Genomic DNA, 20,000 nt, shown 5'->3' on the forward strand with positions numbered 1-20,000 from the left:
AGAAAGAGACTTGAATCCAAACATGTTGAATCTTTTGCGAATCCAAACATGTTGAATCTTTTGCGTCTGAGATTAAAAAAGAAAAAAATAATAATGAAGTTATAATGTTTTGTAGAAAGTTAGCAACTCAAGAGACCGAAAAAAATGAACTTGAAGAGTTTCTCTCTCTCTCTCTCTCTCTCTCTCTCTCTCTCTCTCTCTCTCTCTCTCTCTCTCTCATCATTGGAATTCGAATATATACTCCAATTCTCTCAAAAATCCACACGTCAGTAACTCATCCATTAAAAACGTTTAACCAGTGAATATAATTGAATCGTTTAAACCTATCTCTCTCTCTCTGTCTCTCTCATCATTGGAATTCGATTACATACATCAATTCTCTCAAAAACTCATACGTCACCCAACTCACCCATTACAAAAGTTTTACCAGTGAATGTAATTGAATCGGTCAGACCTAATCTCTCTCTCTCTCTCTCTCTCTCTCTCTCTCTCTCTCTCTCTCTCTCTCTCTCTCTCTCTCTAGCGATGAAACTGAAAGTCTCAGGAGAAACCGATGGGACCATCACTTCTCTAATGCTAATAAAATATCGAATCGAAGACATCCTGCCTCCGGGCCAAGAAAATCGAACCGTTCGCAGACTTATGACCCGAGAACGGGAGGGCGAGGAAATTTTATTTCATTTTGTCGCTACGCAGGATTAGCCGTGTCATGATTGGGCCACTGACGAGAGCGATTGGTCGACTTCAAGTCCAAGGACTGGTTTTTTGTTTTCTGGATTGGAAAGTTAGGCCGATACTGACGAACCGCAGTGATGGATACGAAAAATTGTCTGGATGTGTTACTTTCTTGGACCGGGGAGAGAGAGAGAGAGAGAGAGAGAGAGAGAGAGAGAGAGAGAGAGAGAGAGAGAGAGAGAGAGAGAGAGAGAGAGAATTAGCTGTTTACGGAATTCATTGGGGGAGAGACATATATATATATATATATATATATATATATATATATATATATATATATATATATATATATATATATATATATATATATATATATATATATATTATATTTTATATATATACAGTATATATAGTTAAGTATATATAAATATATATAATATATATATAATTGATATATATGTATATATATATATATATATATATATTTATATATATATATATATATATATATATATATATATATATATATATATATATATATATATATATATATATATACTCGAGATAATGAGCAGAGAGAGAGAGAGAGAGAGAGAGAGAGTGTGTGTTGTTGGTACTTACGGCTTCCATTGCAGTGTACTGTATACACACCACCCGAACGGGCATGACACTCGAGATAAACGCACGAGGAATAATCGGGTAAAAGAAAGAAAGAAGGGTGGATTGCGTTCGCTTGCTGCTTTAAACAGTAAATTTTTATCAAGTTCTGTATTTATTGAAATTTAAAATTTCAGTACGTATCAAACTGCAAATCTAGACGTTGAAATTCCGTATACAATTCGATAGGATTTTGAATCCTGAAAGTTTGTCATATATTTGTACATAAGCATTATATATATATATATATATATATATATATATATATATATATATATATATATATATATATATATATATATATATATATATATATATATATATATATATATATATAATAATAAGAGTGATTTTAATCATTTAGCAAATTTTTTATTACATATATATACAATATATAATATATATATATATATATATATATATATATATATATATATATATATATATATATATATATATATATATATATATATATATATAAACACAAGTTTGACCATTCGAATGATAGAGTTGTCGCTTTTGGAAGAGTTAAGCTTAAAATTTATTCGTTAGGGAATTTCCCAAAATGTACCTTTAAGGGAACACAGAACCTAAATGACACTTATCGTATTACATTTAATTTTATTTAAAAAGCGGAAAAAATAAACCGTTCAGTACGCATATCTTTTCTCAATCTCATGCTACATTTTTCAGATATCCATAGAAAAGTAATTGTGACCGGTATTAGTCAAAAGTTTAGCATCAGTTTTGGGAACGAGATTTGGTGTTGGAAATTTTAACTAAAGATTCGGTATACCAATTTGTACACGAGTGTTTCAGCGAACGGTCGAAGAGAAACTAAAGAGCACGCCAAGCTTTGCATTAAAAAGAAAATAACACAGTTGTCTTAACGTAGGAAAAAAAAATGCTACATCAAAATGCATAAATAGGATATTGTTCTATGACGAGGAAAATCACAAACAGAGGACAGGAGAAAAGAGAGGCATGCTCAATCACTTTCGGTGGGGAGAGAAGCATGCGAAGTCATGCGGCGTCCGGTGAAAACACGTTGTGCTGCCAAGGAAAAATAATGCGATGCCAAGAGAGAAAGAGAAAGTTTGGGGATGCAGTCAAAGAACGTTAAAAAAAAAAGTTATGCTTTGCTGAAAAAAGGGGAAGTAGATAAAAAATTTCATGACGGGAGAAAGAAACGATATGTAATCTGTTGCATAAAGGTGGGAATTTCAACGCTCTTCAGTAAATAATCCTTGGTGCCTTTGACACGCGGACATAGCAACTATCCATGCATTGTACTGGGGGCAGTTTCACTAGGAATTTACATTCTGCGACATGCTTTGCAAATAAAAGGGTGAGTGTTTCTCCTCACGCGTCCTGGATAAAAAGGTGTTATTCTAACCATGCATTGTACAGGCAGGGGAAAGTTAGGGGATGAGACATGCAGGGATATGAGAATGAATATACCCTAGCGGTCATGCATATGAGATGTTGAATCCACACATCAATTTTTCAGTGATTCGACTGCAAAACACCAACACCACGGAGAGACGTTACAAATGGATCTCCTTAAAATCCTCGTGTGTGAACAATGGGCACTCACCAGCACTGACAACCTCATGGCTGGTTCAAAAAGTTTCTGTAATTTTCACTATATCGAAGTACGTGTCTCTCCTTCCCTCTTAAAAATATCTTGACCTCGCAAGTGCTTGTGAGCAACTGACGTCGACGGCCTTCTCCGTTCGAGGAACCCTTCGGGAGACGGGCTTTTGGGCAGGAGAAGGGAGGGAGGGAAGAAGGAGGCAGCACTTTCTGACAGCACCAAGCTGGAGTGAGAGAAAGCTCGTCTAACCACTACCGACGCCACACAACTACTAAGCTTCGCCAGTGACGCGCCTCCCCTTATATTACCTCCGATGACAGAGGTTCTGTTGCTCACCTGGGTCATAATTAACCTTCCGAGGAGATCGCTTTTGAGAAATAATCGCATTCCAGTACGTAACACGCGGGCGTTCTCTTCGCGCTAAACCATCGGGAACGATTACGAAAAGGCCTGAGGAGTCATTTCAGTCAGCCATAGTTTTAAATCCCCCATTTCTTTTCGTGAGGAAAGATGTTCTAAAATCATAATATGAATTGAATACTTCGGGCCAAATCAAACCAGTTTGGCTTGACAGAGCCCGTAGTTGAAGCATTCCCAGAGCGAAAGCTTCCGACCTAACTTGGTTTTTTTTTTTTCAACATTAGATATACACTGCGTATCTCTCTCTCTCTCTCTCTCTCTCTCTCTCTCTCTCTCTCTTTAAGTACATAACCGTGTAGGAGACTTCTTTCTCTCTCTCACTCTCGGAACTTAGAAGTTCAGTTGAGTAACTCCATTCAAAATACCTCTCTCTCTCTCTCTCTCTCTCTCTCTCTCTCTCTCTCTCTCTCTCTCTCTCTCTCTCAAGTGTTTTGAATGTTCAATCTCAGTCTCTTTATATAAAATACTTAATAAAAACATTCTCTCTCTCTCTCTCTCTCTCTCTCTCTCTCTCTCTCTCTCTCTCTCTCTATCCGTGAACCTCATGTACTAGAAGGGAAGCATTCAGCTAAGGTACAAAAAAGGGCGTTGTTGGAAAGAGCTGTGCCACGGGCAATGAATGGAATTGGGCATTTGAGCATTCTGGCGGGTATGATGATGGATCTCGGGGAAGGCCTGGTCTCAATGCCCCTTAGCATTGGAAATGAGAGAGAGAGAGAGAGAGAGAGAGAGAGAGAGAGAGAGAGAGAGAGAGAGAGAGAGAGAATTATATAACCGAGTTTTTTCTTTTAGTTTTAAAAGGGGGAACGAGGGAAATATAAATATATTTTTAAGTATATAGGTTGATAGAAGAGCTGATAAAACATACCATTATATATATATATATATATATATATATATATATATATATATATATATATATATATATATACGTGAGTGTGTATATAAATATATTTATATATTGTATATATGTTTATATATTTTTAAGTATATAAGTTGATAGAAGAGCTGATAAAACATACCATTATATATATATATGTGTGTATATAAATATATATATATATATAAATATATATATATTATATATATATATATATATATATATATATATATATATATATATATATATATATACATATATTGATATTATATATTGTCTATATGTTTATACATACACACGGCTTTTTCATACTAACTATTAACCACGACGGAATTCTGATACAACCACCAGTAAGAACTATATACATCTCAACATTCAGATGTATATATACATATACATCTGAACTCAAATTGTCACCTAAAAGAAAGATTCAATTTACAATTTTTTTGTGAATAGAATTAATGATGATGATAAAGTATTATCCGGTTACATCAGCGGATTTCATTTTGTATATTCCTTTTTCTATTCTTTCTCGTGACTTTTGAGTATTTCTCACCATCAGCGAAGCATGAATGCGAGCCATTTCCTCTCCCCTCGTGCGATGCTGGTGAAGTAATAAGAAAAGAAATGAACAATAAAAAAAAAGTTAAAAAGTCATATACAAACTTTGTTCTGCTAATGCGGTCACAGTATTTCACCGAACGTCTGTGAGAGGTGGTATCTACCAACATATTATTATTATTATTATTTTAAATTGGAACATAGATTCCTTAACGTCTCCGGCGCATGAAAACACCAAACTTGCATGCATGTGTTAACAAAATACGTTGGAAAGATATTTAGTTCTCCTCCGTATTCATACACAGATATATATATATATATGTGTGTGTGTGTATATATATATAGATTCATTGAGTTTTTAGTGATTGCTTTTGTTTTAATTTTTAAAACTAAATAGTAAGTATGTTGCCGATAATAATCCTTATTCTGACATTTCCCTCAGTTCAAAACTGACTGAGGCAGTGTGGGTGCGGGTTTCTACAACTCCTAGCTTAACTACTCAATTATTAAAACTGAAATTTTATATGGTATTATTACGACATCTTCGCAAAATGCAAAACGACAAAAATAGCGACATTTTCTCTGTGTAGAGATTGAGGCGGAATATATGACGCTCTCTGACCCCACAAAAAAAAATAGAATTTGGCCAGCTTCTTGAAAAAAGGCTGGTTATGGTAGGGGAACACTGAATGCCTTAATTAATTCTATAACATAATACTTGACATAATATTTATAGAATAATCTTATTCTCCGTATTGTGTATGCTACAGTTACCTCTCAGTTTCCCTGTGTATGTGTGTATATGTATATGTATTATATATATAATTATATATATATATATATATATATATATATATATATATATATATATATATATATATATGTATATAAAGTAATTAGAAATGTAGAAGTTAGGAGAGAATGGGGATTTTGCAATTGGAAAAAAAATATCTATTGTACTCATCTTTGAATACAGAATTATGTTCCTGTATAAGCTACAATGGCTAGGATTAACAAACACGTAATATTTGATCCAAGTATGTGTAAAATTTCATAGGTTTTCTCGAGAAGCGAAGAGGAACTTGCGTCATTTAAAGTGTGCCAGAACTGACTGACAACGACCAATAATATCTGCGTACCTTATTCGTCACTTGACATACTGGTCTTATAATATGTTGCGATCTTAGGTGGGCAAAATACGCGTCGTATTCCCGGCGTGGAAATGTTATAGCCAAGCCGGAAGGTGTACAGTCGACTCAGTAGAGCTTGCCTGGTCGGGTATCGGGAGAAAACTTTCATCATTGTGGCCTGGCATGTTTTACCAGTCTGCGTTGGCTTGGCTTGCGAGTTCTTCCAAATTCTTTCTGTTCTTCCCGTTTCATTTGGTCTTCTTCTTCTTCTTCTTCTTCTTTTTCTTTCTCTTCTTTTTCTTCTTTTCAGACGGTACGCGATACGCTGCTTCGTCATAGAATTAGAAATGGATTGAATTTTGTCATCCGTTGCATAAGACACTATGAAAGTTAAAGTCAGTAATATACTACATACATTTTTTTTTAACATTTTCAGCATTTCATTTGAAAATGGAAAAATCTCTGGTAAATTCTTTTTGAAGTATTTTGCAAAATTATTTAAATGGTGAAATGTTTTAAAATTGTTAACCATTTTCATTTTGGTCCTCATGTTTGTTGCACTCTTATATACACATATATATATGTGTGTGTATATGTATATTTGTATATACATATATGTATATATATGTATATATATATATATATATATATATATATATATATATATATATATATATATATATATATATATATATATATATATATATATATATATATATATATATATCACTTCTAAAGTACTAATAGCTAACTAGATTTTGTAAGCACAAGGGTGTATTGAAACAGGACTAATAAACAGTAAAAATTCACCAGTGAAGCAAAAGAAAAAAGTGGAATACTTATGCGGTGTAAATATCCACATTGAAATCAAACTAGACTCCAATAACTGAATAGTTTTCCATTTAAAAGTGTGACAGCTATAATTGCACAAATAATGACAACACTGCATTTTGCGGTTCAGTTTTCAGAGCTGCGATAATGCGGCATTTCCGTTGAACGGCGAAAAGCATTTCTGGCATTTGCAAGGAATGTTATACTTCGCCCGTAATTGGTTCGTTGCGTTTGTCAAGCTTTCGGGTGTGGGAACGGTTGCCAGTTAGTTGACTAAAATCAGTGAGGGCAACCAGCACTTTCCCTGAAGTATGCGTGAACGTTCTCGACCCCTTTTGAATTTTATATCTTGGTAACTGGTTATGGTCAGTTGTGCGTATTTTTTCTGTGTTATGGTATATTTTTGATATCTTGATGGTTTTCATTTAATTCTTATTTTCACAAGTTACTTTCGTTGTCAGGTTGATGCTTTTTTTTGTTCCAAGAATTTTTTTTCGCTATCAGTTACATATTTCTTAGTTTCATGATTATTCTGAGACTAAAGATACGTTCTTGAATTATTATTTTTGAAGCTATTGCATTTTTTTATGCTAACCTAATATAATCCAACCTCCCACAAAGATGTTTGTCAACACCTGGCATTAACACCCCCCCCTCCTCTTCCACCGGTATATAGCCAGTCCTCTTCTTTAATAGAGATATCTGCAGTATATTTCAGTCCTCGTTCACAGGGCCGTTCGGAGGGCCACAATCAGTCAGAGCAAAACGGGAAAGGATTTACTCAGCGGAAATCAGTAATCCTCTATAGGAGTACGTGGTCCAGCGACTGTTTCTTTTCGCCCTCTACTGCCAGGATTTGAATCTCTTCTCTTGCCTCAGTTTTTCTTGACTCCTATAACTATCCTTCTCTCAAGAGGAGGGGGGTCTGTCACTTCCTTTGTGGCTAAGCCTTGTGGTCATTCTGCCTTTGGGTTTTTTTTTTTTTTGGTGGGGGGCTGAGCTAGAGAACGGCATCAGATCTCCTAACATTTACAATTACGTGCAAATGATGCTATATTTGGTCCTGAATCTATCCTTCATATGTTGCAGATGACCTTCTATACATGTATTTATTTGTATGCACAGCGAAATGCGGAGAATTAAAGTACTGAACTGCGACGACAGAATGACATTCTGACAGTTCTATAGCAGTATTAGCTATAAATCAAAGGGTAAACACCACCGTTTGGATTTTAAATCCTATGCTATTTCTTCGGGCTTCGTTACTTTTCTTTTTGTTTTTGCGTCATTTACTCTTACTTTCTCTGTATTACCGCCATCGCCATTAACAATTACAGGCGCAGAGACAATAGAATACGCCGGTTAAGTATATGCTTCGACGTGATTCAGTATGCTGAGCTTGAGAAAGCTCGTTGAGAATTTGGTCTTAAAAAAATGACACGCGAATGAGACATGCATTCTGATCCGGTATCTAGAGACTGATTGTGGCTTGTGAGGTGGGCAGGTGTCGGCTGATGCTTAAGATACCAGGGGGTGGGTGGTAACAGCTGAATGGGGGATTTAGAGCCTGGTTGGTGGGGATTCTACCCAATAAATGGGTAAGATGGATCGGATTGTGTTTGAAAGGGGGATTAGGGTTGGTGACTGGGTGATTCTGATATTGACGCTTGGAAAATATTCGATGGAAGCAAAACCTCTTTGCATCGAGAGGAGCTCAAGACGTTCTTGGCCCTCACTATTAAGTTTGTCAAAGTTACAAGTTTCCAAAGGGTTTCCTTTCTCCAGCGAAGGCGTAATTACGCCGGCTGAATAATGAGTTCACGCTTGTGGGTAGACGAAGCCTGACAGACGCTACGCGACCTCCCGATGCTTGACTGTTTTGATTACATGTAGAAATGGAAATGACTGGTAAAAGATCACTAGATATACTCAGAAGGAGATGAAAAATCAACCTCTAGGGGGATCCACAAGCACTTGATATCCAGGATCTACACAATTTGAATGAGGTGGCGTCAAAACGAGCGACATGTAAGTGTCTGTTGCCAGAGATAACGAGGCACAATGAGACCCGAGACCCCGAAAGCCAGAGAGCATAGACAGAGTAATAGGATAACTTCCAAGGGAAAAAATTAACTATTAAAATGGGGGAAGCTTTATGTCCTTCACTTCCCAAAAGGGTAGGCCCTAATCCACTTAGGACTTCGTTGAATGATTTCACATGTCTGTATTTCCCATTACTTTCTGTTGCTTCTTTCGAATGAACACCATAATATTCTTTGGAAGCTTGAATTTCAAGTCAGTGGCCCCTGGGCTTGTTTCATATGATTAGGGTTCTTCTGAATAATAATAATAATAATAATAATAATAATAATAATAATAATAATAATAATAATAATAATAATAATAATAATAATAATAATAATAATAATGTCGTCACCTTTCAGCGATAAATTCTCATGAACACTATTCTGTAATTCTGGTTCTAATTGACAGCTTTGGAAATTATACAGAAAATATTCTGGACACTTAATTTCAGTTGTTTCTTCGAATACGCGCGTTGCGACGCAACCTATGTACCTTTTTTTTTATTGCAGAGAGAGAGAGAGAGAGAGAGAGAGAGAGAGAGAGAGAGAGAGAGAGAGAGAGAGCGTACAATGGTCTGTACCCAAAGGTTGCCTTACAGTAACGCTGGGGTTTCCGACAGCACGCGACGGGAGAAATCGACAGAAATCAATCTCTCACTACTTTGCATTTTTCTTACCTTGTGAGAGATTTTCATGATAATCTTTCTTTCTTTACCAGACATTAATTATATATATATATATATATATATATATATATATATATATATATATATATATATATATATATATATATATATATATATATATATATATATATATATATATATATATATATAATTATATAACATTACCACAGGTGCAGGTGGAAAATTTATATATTTGACTTTTTATACTGTGTATCAGTCCTGCGTCAGTGGCTTGGAAATAAAGTCGAAACCGGTCAGGACCCACACCCTGTCTCTTATTTTTCACCTGTGGTAACGTGTGATAAATGAGTCACGTACAAAACTGATTATAATAATCATATATATATATATTCATATGAGTATATGTTTATATACACACAGTCTATATATATATATATATATGTATATTTATGTATATTTTATGTATATGTGTATGAAATTAGAGTTAAGGAAACCTTCTTCAGCATGGGTCTGTTCACATTTCAAAATCTGATGTAATGTGGGCTATAGCGCAATGTGAAATTTCGCACGATCTAAAATCTGTTATAATGCAGAATTTGGCGTAATGTGAAATCTGGTGCAATTTGCAATTTCGTGCTGTGCAGAAATCTGGTGCGCCTCGCGCGGGCCACTGTAGACATTACTGCAGGTTCTTTGCAGCGTCCCTTCAGCCCTAGTTGCAACCCTTGTCATTCCTTGTACTGTACCTCCGTGCATATTCTTTCTTCCATCTTATTTTCCAATCTCACCTAACAATTGATTCATAGTACAACAGCGAGGTTACCCTCCTGTTGCACCTTTAAAACCTCATTACTTTCAATTTCCCTTTCAGCACTGAATGACCTCATAGGTCCCAGTGCTTGGCCTTTGGCCTAAATTTTATATACCAGTTCCAAAGCCCTCTGAGAGCTGTAAGCCAATAGGTCAGTAGGATAAGTCCTAATCTTAACTTACATTGAAAGAAATTTTACTTGATAAATATCACTTGAATATTGGTTCGTCTGCATCAGCCCTTTTTGTTATATATAACTTGATATTAGTCTATATTCAAAACTAAAGGCCACACCCTTTACTTCCTTTTTTTTTTTAATTGAAACCCTTTGTTCGTTTTCCGTCAAGCTCTCTGTCTGTGAATCTGTGAGACAGACAAGGTCACTGGCCTTTATAATGGACTTCCTTCGCACTGGCGTGATCACTGACCTTTGGCCTGGAATACGTTACGAGAATGCTGCACGACTGACCCATCTTACGGTATATCATAATAGGTATGTCTTCTCTTTTTGTGGGGGGGGCAAGAGAAAGGGCAGGGTGTCCAGGAGAATTTTGAGTTTCTAACGTTACATTCTATATATATATATATATATATATATATATATATATATATATATATATATATATATATATATATATATATGTGTGTGTGTGTGTGTGTGTGTGTGTTTGTGTGTGTATGTATAAAAAACTGGCCAGTTCTGCCAACGAAAATGGTCTGTCACGTGATCGAGAGTTTTATTTTGGATAGCCTGCATTTCCTCCTTTTCCAACAAGAGGAAAACGATGGCCATATGTGAACCATGACATAGATAGAAGAGATACAATGTATTCGTGACGGGTCATCTCTCTCTCTCTCTCTCTCTCTCTCTCTCTCTCTCTCTCTCTCTCTCTCTCTCTCTCTCTGTCTCAAGGAAGAGGTGAGGGAAATCTCTCTCTCTCTATCTCTCTCTTAAGGAAGAGTTAAGGAAGAGGTTAAGGAAGCTCTCTCTCTCTCTCTCTCTCTCTCTCTCTCTCTCTCTCTCTCTCTCTCTCTCTCTCTCTCTCTGTCAAGGAAGAGGTGAGGGAAATCTCTCTCTCTCTCTCTCTCTCTCAAGGAAGAGGTTAAGGAAACTCTCTCTCTCTCTCTCTCTCTCTCTCTGTCAAGGAAGAGGTGGGGAAATCTGTCTCTCTCTCTCTCTCTCTCTCTCTCTCTCTCTCTCTCTCTCTCTCTCTCTCTCTCTCTCTCAAGGAAGAGGTGGGGGAAACTCTCTCTCTCTCTCTCTCTCTCAAGGAAGAGGTGAGGGAAATCTCTCTCTCTCTCTCTCTCTCTCTCTCTCTCTCTCTCTCTCTCTCTCTCTCTCTCTCTCTCTCTCATTTTTCACTTGACAGGTGGATTTTTGCGAGGCGAAGTGGGTTATTACCCCTGTGATCTATTCCCTCCGCAATCAGTGGGCCGTGGGAAATCCAGTTGTATCGAGCCGATATCAGTTTCAACTTCCTTCATCTCTTTCGTCAGTTTGTCGTGAGAGAAGGTGGATTACTCGTCAATTTCCCCGGCCGTGCGAAAATGGTTTGTTACTGATTGAGGACAGGAGATTGTGTTTTTAACAAGTTAATAGAAGTTTCTTTTCGCCTAGGTTATAAATACAGGACCTTTGTGGGTTGTGGTAATAATAATAATAATAATAATAATAATAATTTAGTTTTTTGGGTGATTTTCTGAACTTTCGGCCGCACAGAATATGAAGTAATTTCTGTAAAAACTGGCATAGTATAAAATATTAAGAACACAAAAAAAACAAGCAGTATTTTACAAAGATCGTGAAAGACAGTAAAAAAGAAAAGCAGAATAATGGGGCGGAGGGCGGGGAAGAATTAAGATATATTGGAAGAGACCTTTCCAAAAATCCAGTGATTTCTGTCAAAACTGACATAGTCTAAAAATTAAGACCCAAAAATGTTTTCAGAATTTTGCAAGAGGTATCAAGAATTCCAACGAAAGCAGTATTTTACAAAGATCGTGAAAGACAGAAAAAAAAGAAAAGAAGTAGAATAATGGGGGGGGTGGGGAGAAATAAAATATATTGGAAGAAACCTGTCAAAAATTCGCCCCTTTAAAAGGGTTCGCCCCAGATGCCCTGCATGGGCATTTTCTTTGTGCAGGTTCTCAAGCCTTACAAGGGACTTAATCCTCCTTTGAATGATGTATCGTTTCCATACGCGGGGGTTGGGGGGCCGGGTAGGAGGGGCATCCTATTTCACTGCATTCCCATCGTCGCGTTCAGCTTAAATGCTCATAGCTTTATAGGGACTTGGGTTGCGACATAAATCAGGCATTAGCTCTCTCTCTCTCTCTCTCTCTCTCTCTCTCTCTCTCTCTCTCTCTCTCTCTCTATAGCCTATATATATATGTATTATATATAATGTAAAATATGGATATACAATGTATATATATATATATATATATATATATATATATATATATATATATATTATATGTTTTTGTTTGTTATATCTCCTAATTTCCTATTGATCTTCATCCTTATTTCCATTACAGCAACGAGCTATTTATGTCTTAACAACCTCTCAGTTAAACTAATAATGACGATATGAATACGTATTACTAATAACAAATGGTTTTAACAAATAACCGAAGGTTAATGTGCACATGAATTTTTGAAAGATATAAATGTAAATAATCAGTGACAAATGTGGTGGGTACCTAACACTCACTCTGTAAGGGTATGGTAGCTCGAGTGGCTATGGCAAAGACGTGGGTTATGGGTTAGAGAACTTTGTGGGTAGGTGATTGAATATAAAGCCTGAGACATGGGTTGCAGCCACACACACATGTATATACATATATATATGTATATATATATGAATTATATATATATATATATATATATATATAACTATATACACATATACATATGTATATTAACTTTATCACATACACAATTGTTCTATGCATTAGTACAATTACTAACAGGACCACATTCAACTGGATGGTATCTAGTGGAGATATTAATTCAGAAAAAGTTACTAGCTTTTTAGGACAGAAGTCCTCATTATCAAGTATCCGTACCGTATATTATATGTGTATGTATATATATGTGTGTGATTGTACGTGTATATATATATTTATATATATACGTACACATTGTGTGTAAATATATGTATAATACAAGTGTATTTATGTGTATATATGTATATAAATATATATAATTATCTATTTATATATATTGTACGTATACATATACACAAACAAAAAAACACACTAGCGAGCGCCTACTACAGACGGGTCGTGGGGAAGAAAGCAGGAAAGCCACCAGTCGTTTTCACTGGTGAAAAATGAAATTCTCGCCGAAGCGAAAGCGTGTATGTACACACACACACACACACACACACACACACACACACACACAACAGAAGATGAGTTCATTTTCAGGACACCTACAAGGACGGCGTAACCCGACCCATGAGAAATAGAAAGCAATTTGTCTGGTATAGCTTCCACTTCGAGGCTGAAGAGAGTCCGATGAATAGATGAAAAACAAAAGAATAAATGGATAAATGAATAAGTAAATAAAGTGATTGCGGAAATTGCCCTCTTTCTTTGTCTCGTGCGAAATTGTAGATTGCGTGCGGGCAAGCGCTGCTTTGTGGGTTTTATTCAGTTTTTTGGTTATATCAATTTTGTCAGTTGAGTTTTATAATCATACGTAGTTGTTTAAGAATAAACGTGAGGTTTGAGCTTTTGTCTTCGATGATAATATTCTGAAGTAGTTAAGGCCTTTTATCTTTATATATATATAATATGGTGTGTATATGTATAATATATATATATATATATATATATATATATATATATATATATATATGTGTAATAATAAAATAATGTGTGTATATGTGTATATAATATATATATAATGTATGTATGTATGTATGTATGCATGCATGTATGTATATATATGTATATATTTATATATATAAATATATATATATATATATATATATATATATATATATATATATATATGTATGTGTGTAAATATATATATATATATATATATATATATATATATATATATATATATATATATATATATATATATATATAATATCCCACCATGGAAAACAAAGTGCACCCATTTGTTTATTTTTCTGTGTAACACAGACATACATTACTTCACGTACTTCAAGGTAACAGTACCGAAGATAAATCCAACTGCGCATGCTCGTGCTCACGAACAAGTGAACGAAGCCATTCATACACATCAGGTAGTCGTGTGCATGCAAAATTCCATTCATCCCGACCGCTCTCTAAAACGCGCCTGTGTAATTGGATGAAACGAAGATGCTTCTGTTCTCACGTTGCGCCGGAAGTAAACTCAATGCGTTCAATGTCGGTTTGGCGTTTTCTTTCGCTACCTCTAGTTCCCGTGGGGAGTTAGTGCCGTCAGTGCACCTCACGCGGCGCACTGTAGGCATTACGTAGCCAGAAGAAGAAATGGGAAAGAGTGGAAGAAGAAGAAGAAGAAGAAGAAGAAGAAGGCAACAAAACGAACTGGAAGAGGGAAATAAACAAAACAAAAAAAAATATCCCGAGAAAAGAGGGAGTTAGTGCCGTCAGTGCACCTCACGCGGCGCACTGTAGGCATACGTAGCCAGAAGAAGAAAGGGAAAGATTAAAAGAAGAAGAAGAAGAAAGCAACGAAGCGAACTGGAAGAGGAAGATAAACAAATACAAAAAACAAAAACAATCACTAGAAAAGAGAGAGACGAAGTGAAGAACGAACACTAAGTAAAGAGAAAACCGCTTTGGAGAAGAATAAAAAGAAGTATATATTCTCAGTAACTAAAGACGCCGTGGGTGACAAATTACACATTCACAACTATTAATTCCCTTCCCCCGCGAGAGAGATTAGAAACAAGAGAGAATCGAGACCAAAGACCAGTTGCTGGACCAGTTAGATTGAAGTCTCTGTCTCCGACAGGTTCTCCACAGAGTCAATTAAGGAGAAAGAAAAGAAAAGTGGCAGAAACATGACGAACTTGGGAAAGGAAGACAAAAAAAAAAAATAAAAAAAGAAAGATCAGCGTTTTCCCTTATTGAAAACGACGAATGGAAAGTGCTTTCTCTCTCTCTCTCTCTCTCTCTCTCTCTCTCTCTCTCTCTCTCTCTCTCTCTCTCTACACCGGTTGACAGAAATAGCTTACCTAAGGTAAGGATTGATTTGTTTTAGTTTTCTGTGAAAGAATACTATTAGCCGGCTTTGTCTGTCCGTCCGCACTTTTTCTGTCCGTCCTCAGACCTTGACAACTACTGAGGCTAAAAGTCTGCAAATTGGTAAGTTGATCGTCCACCTTCCAATCATCAAACACATCAAATTGCAGCCCTCTAGCCTCAGTAATTTTTTATTTTATTTAAGGTTAAAGTTAGCCATAACCGTGCATCTGGCAACGATGTAGGGTAGGCCACTACCGGGCCTGTGGCTGAATTTTCATGGGCCACGGTTCATACAGTATTACACCTAGACCATCGAAAGATAGATCCATTTGTCGGTGGCTGTAGCGGCTGTACAGAAAACTCTATTGCGCCTAAGAAACTTCGGCGCATTTTTTACTTGATTGTGATCTGCCTGGCTTTGCTATGACTGTTGTAAGGCAATTTCAGTCAGTCGATGCCTCTCGCGTCAGCCAACGATAACCGGTAGAAGACGCTGTCGTATAAAAAGGAGAATTGGTGAAGAGATCCACAAATGGCGTTGGTGTAAATATATATTAAAATTTTTACATATACAAAACGAGAGCTTTCGAGAACCTGAGGAGGAAAACCGAACAGGCTCTCGAAAGCTCTCGTTTTGTGTGTGTATATATACTGTATATATATATATATATATATATATATATATATATATATATATATATATATATATATATATATATATATATATATATATATATATATATATATATATATTATATATATATATATATATATATATATATATATATATATATTTATATATATATATATATATATATATGTATATATATATTTACACCTACACCGTTGTGAATTTCTTCATCATTTTAGTGGCTTTTGCTATTTTTGGGTTTTTATGAAAGGGAGCGTTGTTTATGCATGCATACGTACGTATGTTGTTGTAAACAAACAACTGAGATATAAAACTGCAAGTTAAAAGTGACTGCTTCCGAACATAATGCTTGCAATAAAATTAAGATAAATTGATAAGGATTATGGCGCTAAATCTTCTTCTTTTAACGTGGTTTTTTTCCCATTTTTTGTATGGGGTAAGCACGATGCCTTCTTTTGAAGGACTTTATTTGGCTTTTGGGTAGACCGTAGTCTCGATCGGCTGCCCTGCCTGACATCGCTTAGACCCCGGTAGCGCATGTACATGTATCGTACCAGTCACCAGCTCCCTTTCTCCCAGTAGCGAGGAGACGTTGAGCGGTTGGGCCGATAGTTCGAGACGTGAGAGGTGTCTTTTATGTTTTTAGGAGATGTTGGAGTGGCTTTGTTTGTGTGTGTATTAGTCTGTAACACCCATTTGCTTTTAAGCAAACCTATATGTTGATTACATACATAATCCCGGGGTGTCTACACGGATAGCAAAGTGTCCGCCTCTCTGACCAGTGGCTGCGGATTTGAACCCGCCCCACAGACCCCTATATAGTCTGAAGCTGCTGCTCTAGCCGACTTGGCCATTCGAGGCTCTAAGGATTATGGCGCTAAATGAGGAGTGTTTAAAGAACCAAATGGTAAAAGACTGACCGATAATTAAAAAAGTTGATATCTTTTGTAGCTACTCTCTTGAAGGGGAAAGGCCCCGTAGGTGAAATATAATAACAATAATAACGATGATGATAATGACTACTAAATTTTATTATCGATGCATTTAACGACCGTTACCAGATAGCATTTTGACATCGCATTGCATGTCATCCCATTTCATAAACAGTGTCAGTTCACTTTTTTCTTAAAACTCTTCTTTAATCTCGTGTGATCCACCTCTTAAGTTTTCAAAACCTAAAAGAAGTTTTTTTTTTTTTCGTAGGGTTAGAGTGTGTACACATATGCTCTCTTTCTCCCGCTGATATTTCTTTAACTTGATTTGGCTGCATTTCAGAACTTGACCCTTGTATTTTTTTTTTTACCTAGAATTCAAGATTATGTTTCCTTGAATTGGTCTCATTCTTATCTTTTCTCTGTGTAAGTATACCAGCCAGTTGTCGATTTTCTGATTCTAGGAGAATCGGAATGACCCAAAAACAAAAACAAATAAACACAGAAAGAAAAAATGGGTAATTATAAAAACAACAGGCACCTCACTCCCGAGGTCGGTTGGTTCATGGATTAGATCAAGCTGGCCGTATGCCAGCACTGACCCTTGCTTTAAGATGTTGAATGGTATACGAGGACTGGTGTGGACCTCTAGCAGCAACCAACACAGCAGAGACGAAATTCCCCACAAACGTAGATAATGCACGTCGTTAAGATCTCCATCTTGCCTTGTTATTCCAGTTGCTCAGATTCTATGGTGTTCCAGCCGTTCTCTGTCGGATTCCAGAGGAGACGAACACCGTCCAGGACTCTCTGTAATCCAGAAGGAAGAGGCCCTCGGCTTATCTCTTCATCCGGGCATCCAGACACAGGGTGGACAGTGTCAAATGCGTGTCAGCAGTTTGCGCTGGAATTTGCATTCTTTAGGTAGGCAGCCGGTGTCATTTTTTGCGGAAATTTATGTCCAGAGAGAAAATATAAACATTAAATCAGCCGGGCTATGTACGAGAGAGAGAGAGAGAGAGAGAGAGAGAGAGAGAGAGAGAGAGAGAGAGAGAGAGAGAGAGAGAGGGATTTTATTTGGATAGAAAGATATTGAACATGAAATCAAAATCTGTTAGATTGAAATATTCAGGAATTTAGTAGTACAGAAAGGAGAGAGAGAGAGAGTTAGGGTTTTATTCGGAAGGAAAGATATTAAACATGACATCAAAATCTGTTAGATTGAAATATTCAGTAATTTAGTCCTACAGAAAGGAGAGAGAGAGAGAGAGAGAGAGAGAGAGAGAGAGAGAGAGAGAGAGAGAGAGAGCTAGGATTTTATTCAGAGGGAAAGATATTAAACATGAAATCAAAATATCTTGGAGTGAAATATTCAGGAATTTAGTCCTATGGACGAGAGAGAGAGAGAGAGAGAGAGAGAGAGAGAGAGAGAGAGAGAGAGAGACAGTCGCCAACATGGGGGTGCTCAGTTGTTAATGATCGTTGATCCGTGAACGCCTGTGGTAGTAATAATAATTGATAAAAACTAGAAGTCCATCCTGAAGAAACTTCCGTCTATCAGTATCATGGCCAAGGCCAGATTTGAGGAAAGAAATATCATCTTTTAAACCCGTTCCTTTGCAGCTGGTCAAAGTCAAATGTTCTCGGGATCATGCACATTCTTTCGCGGAAAAATGTGGATTATCTCAAACTTTATACGTTAATTTTAAGACGATCCGTAATTTTTCGGAAATATCAAAAGATTTCTGTATGAGATGAAAAGCTAATTATTAGTTTTCTGTAAAGGAAAGCTATTTGCCGACTTTGTCTGTCCGTCCTCACTTTTTTCTGTCCTCACTTTTTCTGTCCGCCCTCAGATCTTGAAAACTACTGAGGCTAGAGGGCTGCAAGTTGGTATGTTGATCACCCACCCTCCAATCATCAAACATACCAAAATGCAGCCCTCTAACCTCAGCAGTTTTTATTTTATTTAAGGTAAAAGTTGGCCGTAATCGTGTGTCTGGCAGCGACATAGGATAGGCCACCACTGGGCCGTAGTTAAAGTTTCAAAGGCCGCGGCTCATACAGCATTATACCAAGACCACCGATAGATAGATCCATTTTCGGTGTCCTTGATTATACGCTGTAGCGGCTGCACAGAAAAGTCGATTGCGCCGAAGAAACTTAGGTGCATTTTTTACTTATTTGTGTTCTGAGTCCCCCTAAATATCTAGGGACGAGGCGAATATCTCATGATTCATTATTATCCTTGTCAGATATCGTGATGTTAAGGGTGGAATTGAGAGTATTTGTCTCATCACTTGTGAGTCATTTATTCGGCAATAACAACTAATTTGTCTTTTAAGGATAATAATAGTTCAAGTCTTTCGGGATGAGATTGCAAAAGGTTGGGACCCATTTTTGTCAAATAATCACCGCATACAAACAACCGTTTATTAACACATAGCCTACACATATACACATACCTATGTATATAAACACACATATACAGTATATATATATATAGTATATATATATATATATATATATATATATATATATATATATATATATATATATATATATATATATATATATATATATATATATATATATATATATATATATATATATATATATATATATATATATATATATATATATATATATATATATATATATATATATATATATATATATATATATATATATATATATATATATATATATATATATATATATATATATATATATATATATATACAGTATATATATATATATATATATATATATATATATATATATATATATATATATATATATATATATATATATATATATATATATATATATATATATATATATATATATTATATTGTGTGTGTGTTTACGTGTTTACGTCCTGTATTTGCACATATTTTTTTGTATAG

The 20,000-nt window shown here is 35.8% G+C and overlaps 1 protein-coding gene and 1 long non-coding RNA gene across 3 annotated transcripts in view; one reads left to right on the top strand and one right to left on the bottom strand.

The window, feature by feature from the left end:
* Positions 1-3,206, bottom strand: part of LOC136841867 (uncharacterized) — a 45,559-nt gene extending 42,353 nt beyond the window's left edge. The window contains exon 1 of the mRNA XM_067109264.1: positions 2,930-3,206. Within this exon, the coding sequence (XP_066965365.1) occupies positions 2,930-2,947 (18 nt within the window). The 5' untranslated portion in view covers positions 2,948-3,206. The remainder of the gene's footprint in view (positions 1-2,929) is intronic.
* Positions 1-20,000, top strand: part of LOC136841871 (uncharacterized) — a 320,425-nt gene that overhangs the window by 179,840 nt on the left and 120,585 nt on the right. The gene's annotated exons all lie outside the window — the stretch shown is intronic.

This window comes from Macrobrachium rosenbergii, chromosome 9 (assembly GCF_040412425.1).
Source record: "Macrobrachium rosenbergii isolate ZJJX-2024 chromosome 9, ASM4041242v1, whole genome shotgun sequence".
Classification (NCBI taxonomy): Eukaryota; Metazoa; Arthropoda; class Malacostraca; order Decapoda; family Palaemonidae; genus Macrobrachium; species Macrobrachium rosenbergii.